Here is a 20,103-nt window from a genome sequence, read left to right as displayed (position 1 = left end):
CAAAATAAAATATGAATATTCATAAAGGATAATAAGTATGAATATTAATAAGGGATACTTTCTAGGCAGAAATCACTGGCAGAAAAAATCAACAGAGGATAGTCATGCAAAAACATCATGATTTTTGGCAAGCACTTCACCGAATATGAAAAAAAGGCCTTTATGAACCTTTAAATTATATGACACATCCTAGTGTTACTATGCTGAGAAAACTGAAGCGGACTGTAGAAATGTGGGTGGTAATTTGCCCATATGTTATTCAAACCATAGTGACACATAACCTTGACTAAAGTCTGACTTTATGAGTCTTCAAATAAAAGGCAAAGATGAAAAAATACAATTCCATCATGCACTGCTCTTAATGAATATACCAGTATGAATGATTTTTTTACAGAATGTTAAGTCTTAAAGGGATATTACCAAGCCAATCTCACAGCAATTCGTACATATTTTATGAGGTGGCTTATTCGTACGAATTCGTACGACCACACTCGTACAAATTCATACGATTTTTGCCAAATCGTACGTATTTTACGAGTTGCACAATTCGTATGAATTTGACCTACACCTAACTACGCCCCTGAACCTAACCCTCACTGGGGTTTAGGCAAATCGTATAAAATGGTACAAGTGAGGTCGTACAAATTCGTACAAATAAGCCACCTCGTAAAATACGCACGATTTGGTCGTGAGATAGCATTGGATAATACACACCAAAATTAAATTCTATCATCATTTACTCCCCCTTGTCTCATTTCAAAACCAGCAATATTATTTATTTATTTATTTGCAAAATATCCTTTTTTTGAGGAGCTGGCAGCAATGTTCCCTTTCCAGATGCCAACCTGAACCTATATTTCAGTCTATGCTGACACACTTTCCCCAGAAACCTGTTTGTGTATTCCACAGATACCGCTGCTTTTTCACTCCCACCTAAACATTTGTCTTAGACGTGAAGTTCGCAGGACTGGTCTTCTGTCATAAGTATTAAGACACGTACAGTATAAGCTACCTGAGTCAAATGTTACTGGCAGGCAGTTTGGGAAGTTGTTGTCAAGGTAGCAAGGTGTTCTCTTTTTAAATCCCCTTTTTCTTCTGAAATTAATGTTGTCATTCTTCATTTCCTTATTAAAGCCCTGTAATGAAGATGCACAGAGAAAACAGTCATAAATTATGGCAGTGAATAGATTGCTACTGCTGTGTTTTGGGAGGTGATTTCATTCATGTCAGAGTAATTGCCTGCTGTTAGATAGGGAATGTGAATGATTTTAAATAATGGAAAACATACTGCTGACTCTGCAGCCCACATCTCGACAAAAGTTGCAGCTCTTTTATTGGTAGAGGTGGGTGGGACATTAATATGGTTTCTGATAAGAGATCCAACCAGCTTAATGTGTGTAGCATCTAAAGCTCTGTAGATCCTTCTAGAGTTTAAAAGGCACAGCAGCAACAAGCCATTTAATTCAGACGATCAGAGAGAGGATGGAAAATGGACAAATAAAATAAATTATTCATCATGAACATCAGCATGAAAATAATAGTGTTCGATATGACCCCTTTTCAGCAAAATTTTGGAGGCAGAAAAGGTCCCTTGTCAACAGCATAGCAGTCTCTAACACATTGCTAATGCTAACACTACTGCTAAGTCCCTTTAAAAGCCCCCTTTCTGTTGTTCAGTGTGGCAAATTTGTGACCAGCTTGAACATGTTTGCCCTCACGTTGAACTCCAAAACATGTTTTATTATTTTTGGGGCTTTGAAGGTTTGTATTGACTTTTTTATTTTCTTTGGACTAAACAGTTAATCATTCTTCAAAATATTTTAGTTGTGTACAGTATAAAAATAAAATTTGCAATGACATGAGAGATTTAATTTTAGGATGAACAATCCATTTCAGTTGCATCAATACAAGTTTTAAAACATCAGCTTCATGGCTTGATGATTTTAATTGGACTTCTGAGATAAAGGTTTACTGTGCAAAAACTTTTAGAATTTAAAACTTCACCCTTATTGTGAAAAAAAAAAACGGTGATAATGATAAAAAATAGGCTGCAAACTGCATCTTTTTCTAAACTTCTTATTTATTTGATACCATAAATACATTTTTAAACAGAAGACCACTTACATTGACATTTAAATTCATCCAGACCATCCAGTTGGAGATATGAAAGGATATGCAACTTTATTTCTAAATCCAAAAAGAACTTAACAGTAAAATGGGGCAGAATCTGACACATCTTGTACTGTTTCTTAATGTGTGTAGCATCTACTGCTTTGCGGGTCATTTGGCGTCACAGCAGCAACAAGCCATTTAATTCTAAGGATCAGAGAGAGGTTGGAAAATGGCCACGACATTATTGCTATGCAAATATCTTTACTAACAATATAAGTGAACATCAGGATGAATAATAATAACAAAAATAAAAGTATGATATGACCCTTTTAAATTCAAATGATAAGGCACAGTGCCACTGATGTTGCTTGATTAACTGGTACTGAAACATATCAAACCCATTAACTGGTAATGAATAATAAGACATTTGTCATGCTGCTAAATTGAATATGTGCTCACACAGCACCACAGAACAAAGCTAATGTGTAGTTCTGGATTGTTCTCTGCAGGCTTCGTGTTATTTCAAGCATGCCCTGGTCGCTCAGTGATAGTCTGTTTACAGGGACTGCTATTATCGCCTCTGACTGCGAAGATTACTGCACATTAATAATGTCAATATTCATATAAGTGTCAAATAAAAGAGATTAATTTGACTCTGCCCACAAGTCGGCTGTAGTAAAATCTAATCCAAAATTGCAGACAGTGTGCTTCCAGGCAGTAAGCTGAGTAAATAGGAGACAATTAAAGGAAGTGTCTGCAAACCTGTTTTATGGTTAGCAAATCCTAAATGCTTGTTTTGCCTTCACACCAAGGCTAAGTATGTATACAGAATGTGGCTGTGCAACAATGCTAAAACAAACAAGCATCTAGTGAGGCAGTCAGTGTATTTGTCTGGCCACACTAGACATGCAGCAGTAAGCATGATGCTATAGTCCAGGCAAATAAATGTTTTCACTCACTGACCCTCATATGCCCTATTGTTGAGTTCTTGCAACCCCTGAGAGAAACACTTGTTAGAAGTTTTTTTTTTTTTTTTTTTTTTTGCTTCAGGAATGCAGTAACAAACAGGGAGAATTGTTTAGTTTTTTTTTTTTTTTTTTTTTCAGTGTGTTGAACAAATACCTTTGCTTCTGGCCCGGTTTTCTGAACCTTTATTGGTAACAGAAATGAAACATGTCTTCCCATCTAACTATCTATTATAGACTGCACTGCGGGCCAATTTAATTTGAGGCCACAGAGTAAATGATGTGACGTCTGGTGGCCTTTAAAGTTGATTACACATCTTAGGTTGAAAAATGTCTCAAAACATGGTGCTCAGAAAAGGGAAAATAAGGCACATTTCTACTTCAAGAGCTACACTTTACTAAAACCAAAAACTTGTATGTTACTCCAGATATAGTTCGTCCTTGGCCAGTTGCAATTATTTGAGATAATTGTGATTTTTGTGGACTTTAAATTCCAATCAAAGTCCATTTCTGACATTTCTGACATTTGAATAATTATATTCAGTGACATTAATAAAGCAAACAATTAAACAGATTATTTTCATTACAATAACTATAATTAATCATCAGCTACAATATTGTGATTTCCAAGCCCTTGTTATTCCTCTTTGTGTTTAACAATCAACGTTTTAGGCAAATTTATGATGGACAGATATCAGCTGCCCGTTTTCAGCTCAAGCTGACTCAGGAAATAACAGGAAGAATTCAAATAAATCATAGCCTGAAGTTGACGACACACTATTGTGCTCAATTCACAAAAGAAACACCAAACTATTGCACAATTGGTAAAAAACTTTTAGGTAATTTTGTGCAGAGATATTTTTTTTTTCAAACTCAAACAGATTAAAAGACAATTTTTGTGTCATGCTCGACAGCTTTGAGAAGACTTGGCATTTCCATAATAGTAGGCAGCAGTTTTTGGAAAGCATGGATTTCCAGATGCCACTGACCAGATAAAACAATTTTACAAGGAGCAGACAGTCCGACTCTTCAATTGAGACGTTTGCGCAGGGCCAATCCATCTGTGTTAAATTAGGATATGGCACAGGATGCCCAGCAGCCAGTGGTTCAGCTTTATGATTTTTCCTGGTTTCTTATATTTTCAGATTCACAATGAGGATTCAAAGAATTTATCAGCCTTTTATAATAAAAATAGACTTAGCAATAAATTCTCTCAAATCCAGTGTCAGCACAGGATAAGATACAGAGCAAAGACACAAAACAATATATAAATACAATAAAGTCATTACTAAAGTCAAGCCAGATGCAAACATCTTTATAAAAATGATCTTTTAGAATCATTCATTTAGTACAATTTCCATATGTTCACAGAAAAAAAAAGAGTCCTCAATGCAACATCTCCAACAGAATCACAGCAGGTGTGTAAGGATATACATTTGTCATACCCTTGTTATAATGATAATGACCCCGCTTCATTTTAAATGAAGGAGTGCTGACAGTAATTTGCATAAACAACACAAGCCATGTGTAGGGCTTTACATACAACCTCACCTTTCTCTCCTGCTTTCTCGTGCACACTTTTTTTTTTCTCACACACTCTTACTGTAAAGCATGATCTCCAAGCTATACATTATAGGTTTACCAGTAAATAAATTAACAAGTGTATTTTTGTATTTTTTTTTTTTTTCAAGTGGAAATATGCAACATTTTGCAATTGGTTGTATCAAGAACTTTCTAGATTTTATGTAGACATATACACAGTGAAACTGAAATTTAAGATTGTCATTATATAAGAAAGTTAAACAGATTTTGATTTTTTTATTTTATTTTATTTTTTTTTTATATTTATGCAGCGCTCATTTTCTTAAAGGAACGGTGCACCCATAAATAAAAATACCTGCAGGCCATTTAGATAAATTTAGCATCACATCACTTACTCAACCAATGGATCCTCTGCAGTGAATGGGTGCCGTCAGAATGAGAGTCCAGACATTTGATAAAAACATCACAATAATCCACAAGTAATGCACATGATTCTAGTCCATAAATTAATCTCTTTTGAAGATAAAAGCTGCTTATTTATAAGAAACAAATCCATCAAGGCATTTTAACTTTAAACCGCAGCTTCCAGCTAAAATCTATAATAACACTTTCTCCAGTGATGAAGTCCACCCTCTGTTGTCCTCTCACATCAAAATCCACTAACACATTTGTAAAGAAATGTTTTGGACTGTTTTCACTTATAAACGGTGCTTGATCTGTGCATTTCACTCCTGATTTAGACATTACTTTTTTTTCAATGGAAACAGCAATACTATTAATAGAATATTAACACTTTAGCCAAAAGCAACAGTTTGATGTTTCTCACAAATATGCAGCTTTTCACTTCACAAGACATTAATTGATGAACAGGATTCATGGAGATTACTTGTGGATTGTTGTGATGTCTTAATCTGCTGTTTGTTCTCTCATTCTGATGGCACCCATTCACTTCAGAGGATCCGTTGGCGAGTAAGTGATGAAATGCTAAATTTCTCAAATCCGTTCCAATAAATGGAAAAAAATCTCCATCTACACCTGATCCATCTCATCTACACAAACATTCAGTAAATGATCATCTTTTAATGTCTGGGATGAATTTGTGGCATAGCTATCTACAACATCCATTCCTGAATTACAATATTTAACAAGGCCTTCAAAACGAATTCAAAAAACCTGTTTAGATCAAGCTAACTTGCACAATGACAATATACTATATGGGTATTATAAAGAAGATTTCATTATAATTTTCAAAATAGTTTTGGCTTTTCCTGATTTGTGTGTATGTGTGTGTGTGTGTGTGTGTGTGTGTGTGTGTTTGTCTGATATCTTGGCTTCACACACTGCCTGACCATATTCACAGTCCTCTAAACAAACTACGCTGGATGCCAGACAACTTTAGAGAAATCTTCAGACTCCGTATCTTCAAACGAAAACAATCCTCTCTGTTTATGGTGGAGAATTTTGATCAGCTGTTATCAGACGTACTGATAGCCAGATCTCAGTACGTCCTCGACTGATGGAAATAAATCTGCCTCGCAGACCTTCTCAATTTCACACTAACTCTAGCTAAATTACCTCGCATCTGCGTGTCCACCTGCTAACGATCTAATGAAATGTTTGCCGTGGCCAAAATTAATTGAATTCAACCCCATGCTGCCGTTTCGAAATTGCTGCAGATATTCTCCTGCTATTGGAAGATAACTGGTTGACATTTATAAAGTCATATGTGTTAGTTGCTCTTGGTGCTGAGGACGCTTTCATTTGTTGTTGACAGCGCGTCTTGTGGGAGTAACTTCAAGCATGTAGCAGACACATTGAATCCTGAGAAATTGTCTAATTAGAAACAACAGGGGATGTGTCTATAGACTATTGACACTGTGCTAAAAGAACAATTATTACTGTAATGTATCAGCCCAGAGCAACTAAGTATTGACTGCACTGGAAATATACATCAAGAAAAAGATGAGCAATTATTTTCAGCTAAAGAAGAGAGACATTTTCTGTAAAATGGAAGAATACTTTATATACTATGTTCCTCCATGTGAATGTCAAGTTAGATGAAGTAATAAATCCTGAATGAAACTATTTGCAACTAAATTATCATCATACTGGCCTTAACAAAGTGCTACTGACATGACTGCATTTGCCTGAATAGTTTTTTTGCGCCAAGGATGCCTGAACTATACATTTCCATAACAATGGCCGAGTCAAGGCCTATAAGCAACTTTAAACGATCCTCTGCTGCATAATACAGTATAATGGTCATGGTTTTGAATGATTTCCTCTTTTCTAATGCTTTTCCTATCACTCTCTCTTCCTCTCTTCACCACTGTCCGCCAGCAGCCCTTTCCTGTCTAGATTTGCATTCCAAATACATAGAAAGCTTCCTCTCATTTATCCATTCTGCTGAAGGTCTCTCAGAGTTCAGGATGTTGCCACAAGTTTGTCCACTTAACAGAGACATAAGTGCTGGAATCTAAACAATGCTTTAAAGCAGTCGTGTATAAACTGTTAAATACTTGTTATAATCAAAACGAATGTGCTGATAGTATACAACAGTTCAAAAGTTTGGGATCTGTACGATTTTTAAATGCTTTTGAAAGTTTTCTTATGCCCACCAGGCTGCATTTATATTTTAATAAAGTTTTAAATGTAAAAAGCTGTATTTTCAGTATCATTGTTCCAGTCTTCAGTACCACATGATCCTAATTTGATCCAAATTAATCTCTAAATATTTAAATTTGTAATTTATATTTATTACTTTCATTAAAATAAAATAAAAATTGTCTAAAAAATCCTTCTAAAAAGGTAGTATTATATCAAATACTAACGTTATATGACTATTTTAATTTGCTATCAACTGGTAGGCCTACATGGTACAACAATGCATTTATTGCTGACACAGCTTCCTTACTTGATCAGAAACAGTCACTCAATTACTGTACATGATTACTGTATAATTACTGTACATTACTGTGACTGACTGTTCTCAGAAGTGACTAATACAGTATCAGTTTGAAAAGTGTTTCTTTCAGGAAGTTCCCTCAAGAACACTGAATCACTCCCTCTAAACTACTAATGTGTGTGTGTGTGTGTGTGTGTGTACAGTACTTGCATTTTGAAAGATTACAATCTTTAATTGCAAAAAAGGCTCTTATAAAAACCAAAGATTTAATTTATGATAACTTGTAACTTTCTGGACAGTTTAAGCATTTAAGCAAAGATTTAAAAAAAAATAGCCCTAATGTAATATTTCATCCTTAGATGGACATTGCATGATGGAAAATTATTTCCGTAACTCCTAGAAGTTTCAATCTGATGTTTTTTGCTTCCTGCACAACAACTGAATATCACTTAATCTTAATGAGAAAATTACCAGGGCACCACATACAAATCAAATAAAGTAATAAGCCATGAGAGGTCGTAGTAAAAGTCAATGTATCGCACAATCTCAAGTGGCTTTTATAATACAGCAACACTAGCAATATGATAAAATATTCAGCTGAATGCATTACAAGTAAAACAGTTCCTTCACTAAAAGCGTGTGAGTTAACTTGGAATATGTGGGTGCAGGTATAATTTTTTTGCTGATTTGAACACGGCTCGTCCAGGTAATATTAAAAACTAAATCATTGCTTTTATAATTAGTCATTTCTAACAGCATTGAGTATTTAATGCCTAGAATGTTGTAAGCATTTGTGGATAGACCTTTCTAACTAATGCTACTAACCTATAGCGTGTTATGACATTATAGCTGTTGATGAGATTGTGTAACCCACCCACCTGTGATGCGTTTCCTCACCTGCTGTCATTATGAATATGTTTACCAGTGTCACTGAAGCAGATCTGATCATATAACTATTCTTAGTTCATGCTATTTTGTGAACTGCAAAGTCTGTGATGTAAATGCTGCTCTGGTTATTCTGAGGTGTGAATGAAAAACTAGCTAACCCTTGTGAAAAAAAGTACACTTTAGCATAAAAAATACTTGAAATAATACACATCAAAAATATATGCTTAAAGCTAAATTAATTTTGAAATTAATGTGAAATGCATTTTTGTAAAATTATGTGCTAGACACAAACAAGAAACAAAGAACAAAATGATGAAAGTGCACTCCCTTTTTAAGTACACCTGACCTCAGTGGCTTTTTATTTAATTAAATATTACTGAAGTTTTTAAGAATATAAGATTTTATGTATTCTACAAGTGCACATTACACACAATATTTTTTACAAGGGAGCTCACTTATAAAGTTATCAAGAGTGTGGCATTTACATCTTTCTTGAATGTCAGAGATAGTGTTAATCTCAGTGTCCTTGATTCAGAATGCAGAATGTGTCACATTAGAGCAGATGCCCCTAGACACGGAGGATTATGGGATTTAGGCTACTCACTGGAATACCTCTCAGAATGCATCACTTTCAGATGTCCCGACAAAACATCCGTCTCTGGTAATTGGTAGATTTCCATAAGTAAATCCACTGCTCATTCATTCCCCGAAGTGCTGGAGTTGAAAACGGAACAAAATGGCAGGACCTGACAAGAGCAGTGTGAAGATATAGGCTGTGGTGGATTTAAAACATTGAGCTGCTTACACTGAAATAAGTCATAAATTAAATTAAGCACATGTTGAAATATAAATGAATAGATTTGTTGCTTCTTAAACCTATTTTTTTCTCTTTTTTTTTTTGCAAATTCTAAATCAGCATTGCATGCTAGATGAAGCATAAGAATTGTTGACTGGAAATACATTTATATTTTATTCAATAATTTCAAAATCATCTACCCAATTTGAAAGGTTATCTTAAATTAAGAGATCTGTTATAACAACTCTCGAAAGATTTTAACATGGTAATGGATATGACAATGTCAATGTATTTGGTCTTGGTGGAATAGATCTGCTACTTTGCTGCTGTTGGTTATTGCTGTAGTTGTAGCTGTTGTGCTGTTGCACAAATAGCATATAAAATAACACGCAGCAGATTTATACAGGTGGAGCTGGGGAAGGTGGAGGGTTTCAGAGAAACTCGAAAATCTATAATCTATAATAGCACTTCCCCAAGTGAAAAAGTCCATCTGCTGTTGTCCTCTCACATTAAAATCCACCAACATATTTGTTTAAAGCTGTTTTAAAATGTTTTCGTTTATAAGCATATTCATCTTCCGATTCAGATTAGACAACTTTGAAGATGAGGACTCCTTTGAAGTTAAATGTATCTAAATATAGACTTGTTTATTACATATGCACAACTTTATGCTTCACAAGATGTTAATTTATAGACTGTAGTCGCTTGGATTACTTTTTATGCTTTTTATCAGCTGTGTGGAATCCCATTCTGATGGCACCCATTTGCTGCAGAGGATAGATGCAATGCTACATTTTTTTCTAAATTTGTTCAGATTAAAAAACTAACACATCTACAGTGCATCTTGGATGGCCTATGGGGTGAGTACATTATCAGAATTAGTTTTTAGGCTGACTTATAAGGTAGCTATACTGTAGTATAGGCATCAATACATTTCTTAGTTTTAGAATATAACTATCATTCCTGTTTTCTGAAGTTAACATATTAACATTTTGTTATTACACATTAACATTAAATATTACTACTTCAAAATCAGTTCAAATTAAACAACGCCCTCACAACTATCGTTAACATACAATCTTGATTATGTGGCTGGTGAACAGAGAGCAGTGACTAGCAGTTGCAGCTTTTTAGCATACGATAAATAATTTAACAGACTGAAACCATCTGGTCTTATTCCTCTGTTCTTTTATTTCGGCCGTGGGCCTCTCTGGAATAACACTGAGTGCTTATAATTTATCTCCCAGAAAAAAGGAAATGTAATAATCAAGGATGAGGTGTTCAGGCTCTTCTCGGAAAAGCGCTGGTGTCACTAACAAGAACACTTCTCTAGTCACTGGTTTAGGAACGGATACGCTAGCCCCAAATCTCATCAAGAGAGGAACGAGATCACAAATGGACTCTCAGGTTGGTCGAGACTATAATAATAATTCGAGCACTAGCACACCCTTCCCCTTTCATTTCCACCCTCAGTGTGAGACAGACAATAAGACGCTCTCTGAGGAACAGACTGAGAGAATAGAGCTGTTCAGTCATGACGTCAGTTTGTAGGCCAGCCCGCAAGGCTAATTTGCTGTGATTCCCTGTGGATTTTTTTCAATGGGTTTTTAGAACAGTAGTTTTTGATTTATGAGTAAAATAAGGTCTGCGTATATATTTTTTTTTTTTCTACAACATAAATGACAAACAGTCACACCTCATATTTTAAGATGCAAAACTGTGGTTTAAAAGACACAAGCTGCAACAAATCTAGAGCTACGTCGGTTATTCGATTCATCAGCAAACACAAACATAAATGTAATATGTTAGCATTATTTATATTCTATTAGTTATAGTATTTAATTTTTGCATTCTTTTATATTCATATTTTCAGTTTTCATTTATTTTTATTTTTATTATACCTTTATATACTTTTTTTTTCAGTTTTAGACCTTTTTTTTACTTAAACTTATTTTATTGCAGTTTGTTGCCGAGCCAACGTGTCCAATTTTTAAGATTCCATTTTTTTTTTTTTTTTTTTTTTTTTAATGTACATTTTATTTCAGCTTTTCAATTAATGTTTTTAATTAACAAAAACAACATGGGAGTTAACTGAACTTGCAAATTGACTTATGCATGTTGCTAACTAATGATACTAAATAGTATTGTATATATATATATATATATAATTTTATGTGTTTTGTCATTTTAATTATTATTCTTTAACTGCATTTCTATTGCAATGCTATTCTATTGCTATTACTAATTTTGTCATAAATTCTATTTTTATTTCAGTTTTAGTCATTTCAGTATATTTTGAAGTCTGCATGTCACTAAGCTATTCGAAGATGATATTCTAATAAGTTGCATAGAAAACTAATGCAATGCATAGAAAACACAGTTTCTGGGTTGTTTATTTGAATGGTCATTTCTCATATAACAAGTGGTTTGGAAAATGGCTTTTTCTCACCATGTTCATCATCTTGGAGTTACTGTTTCATTTTATTTCATACAATTCTAGGGATGCATCCTTTAAAATATAAAAAAGTAAGACAATAAAAATTAGGATAATTACAACAGCTTTATTTATATATGTGTTATCTTTAATATTTTCTAATGTTTAAATAGAATTATATTCTGTTCAGAAAGGCTGCATTCATTTGTACAGTAAAAAAAAATACATGTCTGGTTCAAGAAAGGTGGCTCAAAAATGGCCTAAAATTATATTTTAATTAACTTATTAATTTTAAGTTAAATTGTGTTTTGGTATAATATCAGTTAGAATGTTAAACATATTCATATTTAATATACAAGTAAATATGTTTCAGCCAATGTTACTTTAGAATTTGGCTAAGATAAGGAATCCAGGAGTGCAGCATAATTAAAACACCCATGATACTTTGAAATGCTGCCTCTGTAGTCAGCTCACTATTGGTTCATGGAACCCAAGAGTGGCAGATGGCACAGTAAATCTGAAGTGAATAACCAATCTCTCTCTCTCTCTCTCTCTCTCTCTCTCTCTCTCTCTCTCTCTCTCTCTCTCTCTCTCTCTCTCTCTCTCTCTCTCTCTCTCTCTCTCTCTCTCTCTCTCTCTCTCTCTCTCTCTCTCTCTCTCTCTCTCTCTCTCTCTCTCTCTCTCTCTCTCTCTCTCTCTCTCTCTCTTTCCAAATAATGCAAACCACAAATCAAATCAGCTCACATCACAAGGGCAAGTATTTCCCCCCAAAACAACCTGTCTCACAATCACATTAGAGCCTCTGAGGGATGCAAGAATCCTAAGGGCCTGGTCGAAAATGGCCAAAGTGTGACCCATAGTGTGGTAATTTCTCCATTATCTCCACATTATCTGATGTCCTGATGGAAGGTGTTGCGGACAGTTAAAAGAGTAATGGATTTGAGGTTTTTTGTTACTTACGGTAAGTTTTCTATTATGGAGACGTGTGTGCTGGACCCACAGCATAGACACTCCACTGTGTAATATCTTATTTGTCTTTGTTCTCAACTTTTGAGTGAACCATCACACTCATAAATTGAAGATGGATCACAGTGATTGGTTTTGTGACTGGGTGAGATGACTGGCATGGATTACACTGGTCCTACTCTCCTCATCCTCTTTTGATTGCTTCCTTTCAGCTATTTGCAAAACGTCTTGTCGCTGGTCCTCAATCATTCTTTTTGTTGTGTCTTCTTGTTCCTCTTTGTCTTTTCCGGGATGATTTATATATACTGTCCATTATCCCTGGCTGTGTCTCATCACTCACTGCTGTTACTACTCTCTGATGCTTATCTTCATTGGAGTCTTAGAAACTGCACGTTTTGAAGAAGTTTGTTGAAACTTTGTGTGTAATTTTATCATTTTTCTTTGCTGAAGAAATTTGCCAAAAAATTTAATCTGAGAGCATTATATCTTCTATTGTCCAGCTCATGCTAGTAAAAGCTGGTAACTATACAATTCTTAATCTACTGATTTGCCAAAAATGTAGCCATGTATTCGAACAATATATTTTTACTATTAAATATATTTTCAAAAATTGGGAAGATTATTATATCTTTGAAAAATGCCTCTTTTGCTCACCAAGCAAGCATTTGTTTGACTAAAAATAGGCTACAGAAAAAAAACTAGCATCACAATTTTTACAAGTTTTCTATTTGAATATATTTTAAAATGTAATTTATTCCTGAGATGCAAACCTGAATTTTCAGCATAATAATTATTTTTCTGAAGCATCACATGATCCTTCAGAAATCTTTCGAACATGCCTCTTTAATGATCAAGAATCATTTCTTATTTGTTGAAAACAGTTAAGCTGCTTAATATATTTGTGGAAACCTTGATGCATTTTTCTACCCTGATCTAATTATGAAAACGTACCTGTGGGAAATGGAAGCTTTAGCCTAAGTTCTGCCAGGAAGACTCAATCACTTCGTCACTAATTACCTTCATCATTATCCAATCACGTCTTTATACTCCTGTATAAAAGATCGTACTTACACATGTTTGAGTTCGCAGATGCCAACGCGACAACAACCACAGATTCCGACGCGATTGTACTTGCTCAAGCTGTTGTGTTTATTCATCTCCTTGCTGTAATTAAGTTCGTGCCCCGCAAACTATCTAGAGTTTGACGTTCCTCTAAGATGCACACGGGATCGTTGGCTTAGCTCCGTGTCGCGGCGATCATCTGCAGTCGTTTGTGTTGGATGATTTACAAGCTTTTCTCGGCAGAGGATGTGAACATTGGCGGAGTTCCGTGTGCTTTCAGGCCAGGGTTGCCAGGTTCTCAAAACCGCCAGTTACTACTATTTAAAAAAAAAAAAAAATAGCCCAATCGCGTTCAAAAGGGATTTATCGGTAGAATTCACATTCTAGGGGCTATATATAACACTATTGGGGTCACCTCAAACCCAGGACAGAAAAGGCAACCCACAAAAAAAAAAAAATACGGTCTTGGCAACGCTGGTGCTTTCCGAGATGTCGCGTCAGTGCTGCTTGGGTCTCAACACCTGAAAAGACTTTGGTCTCAATCAACAAATATTCATCTGTACGCTCACGTGAACCTGCAGCAATGAAGTTTCTCCGGACCAGCAGACAGAATCAAGGCTGCCCTCTTCGGCATCTCGCCTCCATCACTTCACAAGTCTACAGCATTATAAGTATCATTTTGTTCTATGCACTTGCGGCGCCTGGGCATTAATTTATTCTCTGCAAGGATTTATACTTGCACGTTCAAATAAAACACTGTGCGTTTCGTGCTTGTTTATTGACTTGCACAGCATAATTAAGATGTTGATCATAGTGCATGCAATTTTCTGAATTTCTTCGTAATGAGGCACTTTAAGGCTCATCATAAACGCTACAATCTTTATACTGATAAAGATTTTTCGCATTTCTTAAAAAAAAAAAAAAAAAAAAAAAAAAAAAAGCTCTGTCTAGCACACTTGAGATTCGCTGTTTTAATCCTATGCTTTAATATTTGTTTATTCAGTCTTTCATTTGCGTTATTCCTGAAAGTTCATACTCTAATGGGATTCTATGGTTGCAGATGCAGGGAACCGTTGCTCTCACCTCATCTTTACATGGCTTACTCTTGGGCTAGTGAATTATGAACACCGGATCTACCAAGCTGATGCGTATATGGACCCTTCTTTTGAGTCGTAGGTAAGATTCGGCTCAATGCTCCGTCAGCAGGCATATAACTCCACGTGACACGAGTTGCTGATGACCTTATTTCAGAGTAGTGACATATCTCCAGTTTAAACCGAATATTAATTAGCAGGCATGGTTTGTTTGCACTCCTGGTCTCCGTCTCAAGGCGCGGTCACACTAGACTTTAAACATGCGAAATTATTTCGAACGCCACTGCGAATATGGGCGGGAGCAAGATAAAACAGTCTCCCCTCAATTATCACAAGATGGATTATTATGTTTGCTAGCACTGTGTCTTTTGCAACGGCGTCGAAAGCGTTTTATTATATTGTAACGTTACTCTGTATCTCTCTATAAATATATACACCCTAAGGGGAGGAGGGGGAGAAGAAAGAGAGAAGAGAAAAAAAAAAAAAAAAAAATATATATATATATATATATAAAACGTTGTCATTCCAATGTATCACCTGTTCCCGTCGACACTACAAACCATGCAGCTTTTCTTTTATAAATCTTTTAATGTATTATAAACTAGGACGCTGTGCAACAGCTAAAGTATATAGCGCTTCCTTTTTGAATTTTTGTACAGAGGCCATGCAGCAATGTATCGCTCTTCTACTGGTCCACATCCTCACGTTATGCAAATTCCCTGGTCAGAGTTCACCAAACTTGAACTTTGGAACGCAGCGAAATGCAAAATTTTTCGCATAAGCTTGCGTTTCCGGTCCGACGCTTTCGCATGCGTATGAATGGAAGTCAATGGAGAGAAAAGTGCAGTGTGACCGCCCATCACCCATAACTAACTAACGGCCGGAGGGGCGCGTTAAGTAGGTTCTGCTCATGCTGTCAAACTGACGTCATCAGAAAATTATTCGTTACAGGGTGGAAATATTCAGAATTTGATAAGATTGCTAAGACAAACAATGTTTAATTGTTTACACCAAGATTAGCAATGTGTGCTAGTAAGTCAATTTGATTTATGCGTATTTTAAACTTAACCTCTGATACCTCAACTTAATATTAGAAGAAAAAAAAAAAAATTGGGGAGTGACAGTTAAGGGGTTAAGCTACAATCAAGGCTTGTTTATATTCGCGCATCTACTGGTGTTGGTTCATCACTCTTATTCGGCTGTTGCGGCTTTCACTTTACACTTTTAAACTTTCAGACAGCTGTGCCCTCAGCCAACCCGGATTCTTCAGTCTGCCCTCCGTTAGCCGACATAATACTAAACGAAGTGCTATGTCAGCTGGAAATCACATTTCTAAGGCGTCGCTCCCTCTACAATCAAGCCTACACGTTTGCATGGTCCACTTCTAATGTTTTTCCTTCCAATTTTTGCGTTCCTATTCTAATTTCGACCGTTGCTCCTTTCTTGTCCAAAAAAAAAAAAAAAAAAAAAAAAGAAATCGCAATCTTAATTTCTCTATTCGCAGACTCCTTGCCAGCATCTAATCCACGCTAAATTTTATAATAAAATTTTCAAGCCTTTTGGTTATTCAGTTCTATTACTACTTGAGGGGTTAGCTAAATCTTCCAACAAATTAAAGACAAATGTCTGCCTATTACCCTGCCCATATTGCAAAATGAATTACTTCCATCTGCTACGGCCTTCCTTCAAAGTACCTCAATATTCTTCTGGAGGCAGTGTTTATCTGCTTTCTACAGGTTATGCTTCCAGGGGAATTCACTTCAAACCAATCAATTTGATCCTGCTCGCGGCATTTCCTTCAGATCTATGATTCGGACCAAAAATTCTTCACACTCTCCTCAAGCACTCAAAAACCGATGTGCAAGGTTCTGGTGTCACCTTAACAATTCTAAAATCAATAATCCTGTCCCTTCTCTGCATGGTGAAATTTCTTAAAAATCCGACCTAGAATTTCTAAAACGCACCAGCTCTATTTTTCCTAACGGAGCCCCCTTTCCAAGGCTGTTTATAACTCACTTAACCACTGTTCTCAAAGCTGCAGTCTATCTACTGGCCATTCATTCAGAATTGGGGCAGCTACTTCAGCAGCTGAATGAGGGATCTCTACATCAGCTGTTAAGATCATGGGCAGATGGTCTTCCGAAGCATTTGAATCATACGTCAGACCTGATTCAAAACCATTATTGAAGCTCAGCAAGCTCTCCTGTAACTAATCAGGTAAATTCATGCAATTACTGGTGGTGGTGTTACTATATCTGTATGGTCTTTCAAGGCCTGTCTGTGTCTGCCTATCGTGACTATTTCTGTACGGTCTATCGAGACCTGTCCGTGTCCGGCTATCATGGCTATTTTTCTGTATGGTCTATCAAGGCCTGTCCCATGTCTGCCTATTGTGGCTATCTGTGTCTGGCCTATCGTGGCTATTTCTGTACGGTCTATCGAGACCTGTCCGTGTCCGGCTATCATGGCTATTTTTCTGTACGGTCTATCAAGGCCTGTCCCATGTCTGCCTATTGTGGCTATCTGTGTCTGGCCTATCGTGGCTATTTCTGTACGGTCTATCGAGACCTGTCCGTGTCCGGCTATCATGGCTATTTTTCTGTACGGTCTATCAAGGCCTGTCCCATGTCTGCCTATTGTGGCTATCTGTGTCTGGCCTATCCTGGCTATTTCTGTACGGCCTATCAAGGCCTGTCCGTGTCCGGCCATCATGGCTATTTTTCTGTATGGTCTATTGAGGCCTGTCCTGTGTCTGCCTATTGTGGCTATTTCTGTACGGCCTATTGAGGCCTGTCTGCGTCTGCCATTGTGGCTGTCTGCGTCTGGCCTATCGTGGCTATTTATGTACGGCCTATCGAGGTCTGTGTGCGTCTGCCTATCGTGGCTAATCATGGTCTATCGAGGCCTGTCTTGCGTCTGCCTATCGTGGCTGTCTGCGTCTGGCCTATTGTGGCTATTTATGTACGGTCTATCGAGGCCTGTCTGTGTTGGCTATCATGGCTATTTCTGTACGGTCTATCGAGGCCTGTCCGTGTCTGCCTATCGTGGCTGTCTGCGTCTGGCCTATTGTGGCTATTTCCGTTGGTCTATCGAGGCCTGTCCGTGTCTGGCTATCATGGCTATTTTTCTGTATGGTCTATCAAGGCCTATCTGTGTTTGGCCATCATGGCTATTTCTGTACGGTCTATCAAGGCCTGTCTGCGTCTGCCTATTGTGGCTGTCTGTGTCTGGCCTATCGTGGCTATTTATGTATGGTCTATCGAGGCCTGTCCGTGTCTGCCTATCGTGGCTGTCTGCGTCTGGCCTATTGTGGCTATTTCCGTTGGTCTATCGAGGCCTGTCCGTGTCTGGCTATCATGGCTATTTTTCTGTATGGTCTATCAAGGCCTATCTGTGTTTGGCCATCATGGCTATTTCTGTACGGTCTATCAAGGCCTGTCTGCGTCTGCCTATTGTGGCTGTCTGTGTCTGGCCTATCGTGGCTATTTATGTATGGTCTATCGAGGCCTGTCTGTGTCTGGCTATCATGGCTATTTTTCTGTACGGTCTATCGAGGCTGTCTGTGTTCTGCCTATCATGGCTATTCTGTATGGTCTATCGAGGCCTGTCTGCGTCTGCCTATCGTGGCTGTCTGCGTCTGGCCTATCGGGCTATTTATGTTCGGCCAATTGGGGCCTGTCCGCGTTTGCCTATCGTGGCTGTCTGCGTCTGGCCTATCGTGGCTATTTCTGTTGGTCTATCGAGGCCTGTCCGTGTCTGCCTATCGTGGCATTTCTGTTGGTCTATCGAGGCCTGTCTGTGTCTGCCTATCGTGGCTATTTCTGTTGGTCTATCGAGGCCTGTCTGTGTCTGCCTATCGTGGCTATTTCTGTTGGTCTATCGAGGCCTGTCTGTGTCTGCCTATCGTGGCTATTTCTGTTGGTCTATCGAGGCCTGTCTGTGTCTGCCTATCGTGGCTATTTCTGTTGGTCTATCGAGGCCTGTCTGTGTCTGCCTATCATGTCTGTGTCTGCCTATCATGGCTGTTTCTGTTGGTATATTGAGGCCTGTCTTTGTCTGCCTATCGTGGCTATTTCTGTTGGTCTAACGAGGCCTGTCCATGCCTGCCTATCGTGGCTGTCTGTGTCCTGCCTATCGTTGCTGTCTGTGTCTGGCCTATTTCTGTAAAACTTAAGAAGTTTAATCTAACGTCATTATACTGGTCATGCTAACTCTCTTTCTATTTCTTCCAGGAACCTTAGGATTCACAACTGGTGGGTATACTTCATCTACTTTTTTGGGGGGGAAGGCTGGCCCCGTCTGGAGGTCTCATAATCCACCTAATTTTGGGGGTCTGCTGCGCCCCTGCCTTCGTCTTCAGGCAGGAAATGCAGATTCGCTACCCTCGGATTACGAACCATGGACGGGGCCTTCCGCCAAAGAAATTTATAATTGTGCTCGCTGAGCTGTCAATAAATGTATGCTTCGTACATTCCTCTATCTCCCGAGTCTTTCTGGTAGAACTTTTTTGCAAGTAGCAAAATACTTAGTGGCATGTATGTTTTGTGAAATATTCGATGTGAAATATCCAGTTAGTGGCACTAAAAGACTGTTGAACATGAACAAACATATGGTAGGTACATTTTATATTTTGGTTTGGTATATTTTGGATTTGTACACTGCAGTTCTGACTTGAAATGTCCATTGAGTGGTGCTATGTCTCTAATGTTCCATGATGTTTTAAAATAACATACACCTTAGCCGACCGAATAAAAGCCAATGTGACATAAAAACATTATCGCAAGCATGCCATTTTAACTTGTTTTTTGATGTGTCATCTTTTAGCTCCTTCAAGGTGAGTGATGTTTTTTACAGGATTTGTACCCGAGGATTCAGCATTCTAAAGCCTCACACTGGGCTCACACTGTGTGTTATTTGGTCAAGATTTGGCCGTCTGAGACACATTTTTTTTCATCTTAAAAGATTTCTATAATCCTAGGCTAAAATCTGTAATCGCCAGTCGCTGGTTCGACATGTTCACCAACAGCCGATTAATGGCTGTTGCAATCAAATTTTACCTCAGACTAAATTCTGCCTGTGTTAGAAAATTTGGCACAGTGTGAGATCTCTTATGACGAACATCAAACTGTCTTGGTTTTCCAAGACAAGCCATGACCAGAATTAATGCTAGAGAATTCTTCTAACAAATATAAACTCCAGTGCTCTGGTCCTCCGTTCATGGAAATGTATATATGTTTTCTTTGCTATGATAAACTCCTTTGCCTGGATCAGCAGAAGCATCCACTGGAGGACCATACTAGGGACTTCTTAGATCTGGCATGCCTTATACATTTAAACAT

At 37.4% G+C, this 20,103-nt stretch overlaps 1 protein-coding gene across 3 annotated transcripts; it reads left to right on the top strand.

Annotated features, from left to right (window-relative positions):
* Positions 1-13,568: 13,568 nt before the first annotated feature.
* LOC127963686 (uncharacterized) lies at positions 13,569-19,243 on the top strand. Of its 3 annotated transcripts, XR_008154875.1 has the most exons (3): positions 13,569-14,846; positions 16,800-17,623; positions 17,668-19,243. XR_008154875.1 is itself a non-coding variant. In XM_052563728.1 (2 exons), exon 2 carries the CDS (start codon positions 17,761-17,763, stop codon positions 18,805-18,807), a length of 1,047 nt encoding a protein of 348 aa, XP_052419688.1. In that variant the 5' UTR covers positions 16,071-17,623; positions 17,668-17,760; the 3' UTR covers positions 18,808-19,243. The 3 variants fall into 3 exon arrangements, 1 of the variants encoding a protein (XP_052419688.1); XR_008154874.1 differs by having other exon boundaries at positions 13,569-17,623; positions 18,509-19,243; XM_052563728.1 differs by lacking the exon at positions 13,569-14,846 and having other exon boundaries at positions 16,071-17,623.
* Positions 19,244-20,103: the final 860 nt, after the last annotated feature.

This window comes from Carassius gibelio, chromosome B8, assembly GCF_023724105.1.
Source record: "Carassius gibelio isolate Cgi1373 ecotype wild population from Czech Republic chromosome B8, carGib1.2-hapl.c, whole genome shotgun sequence".
In the NCBI taxonomy this organism is placed as follows: Eukaryota; Metazoa; Chordata; class Actinopteri; order Cypriniformes; family Cyprinidae; genus Carassius; species Carassius gibelio.
The sequence above is the reverse complement of the archived record's forward strand: the minus strand, read 5'-3'. Positions and strand labels throughout refer to the sequence as shown.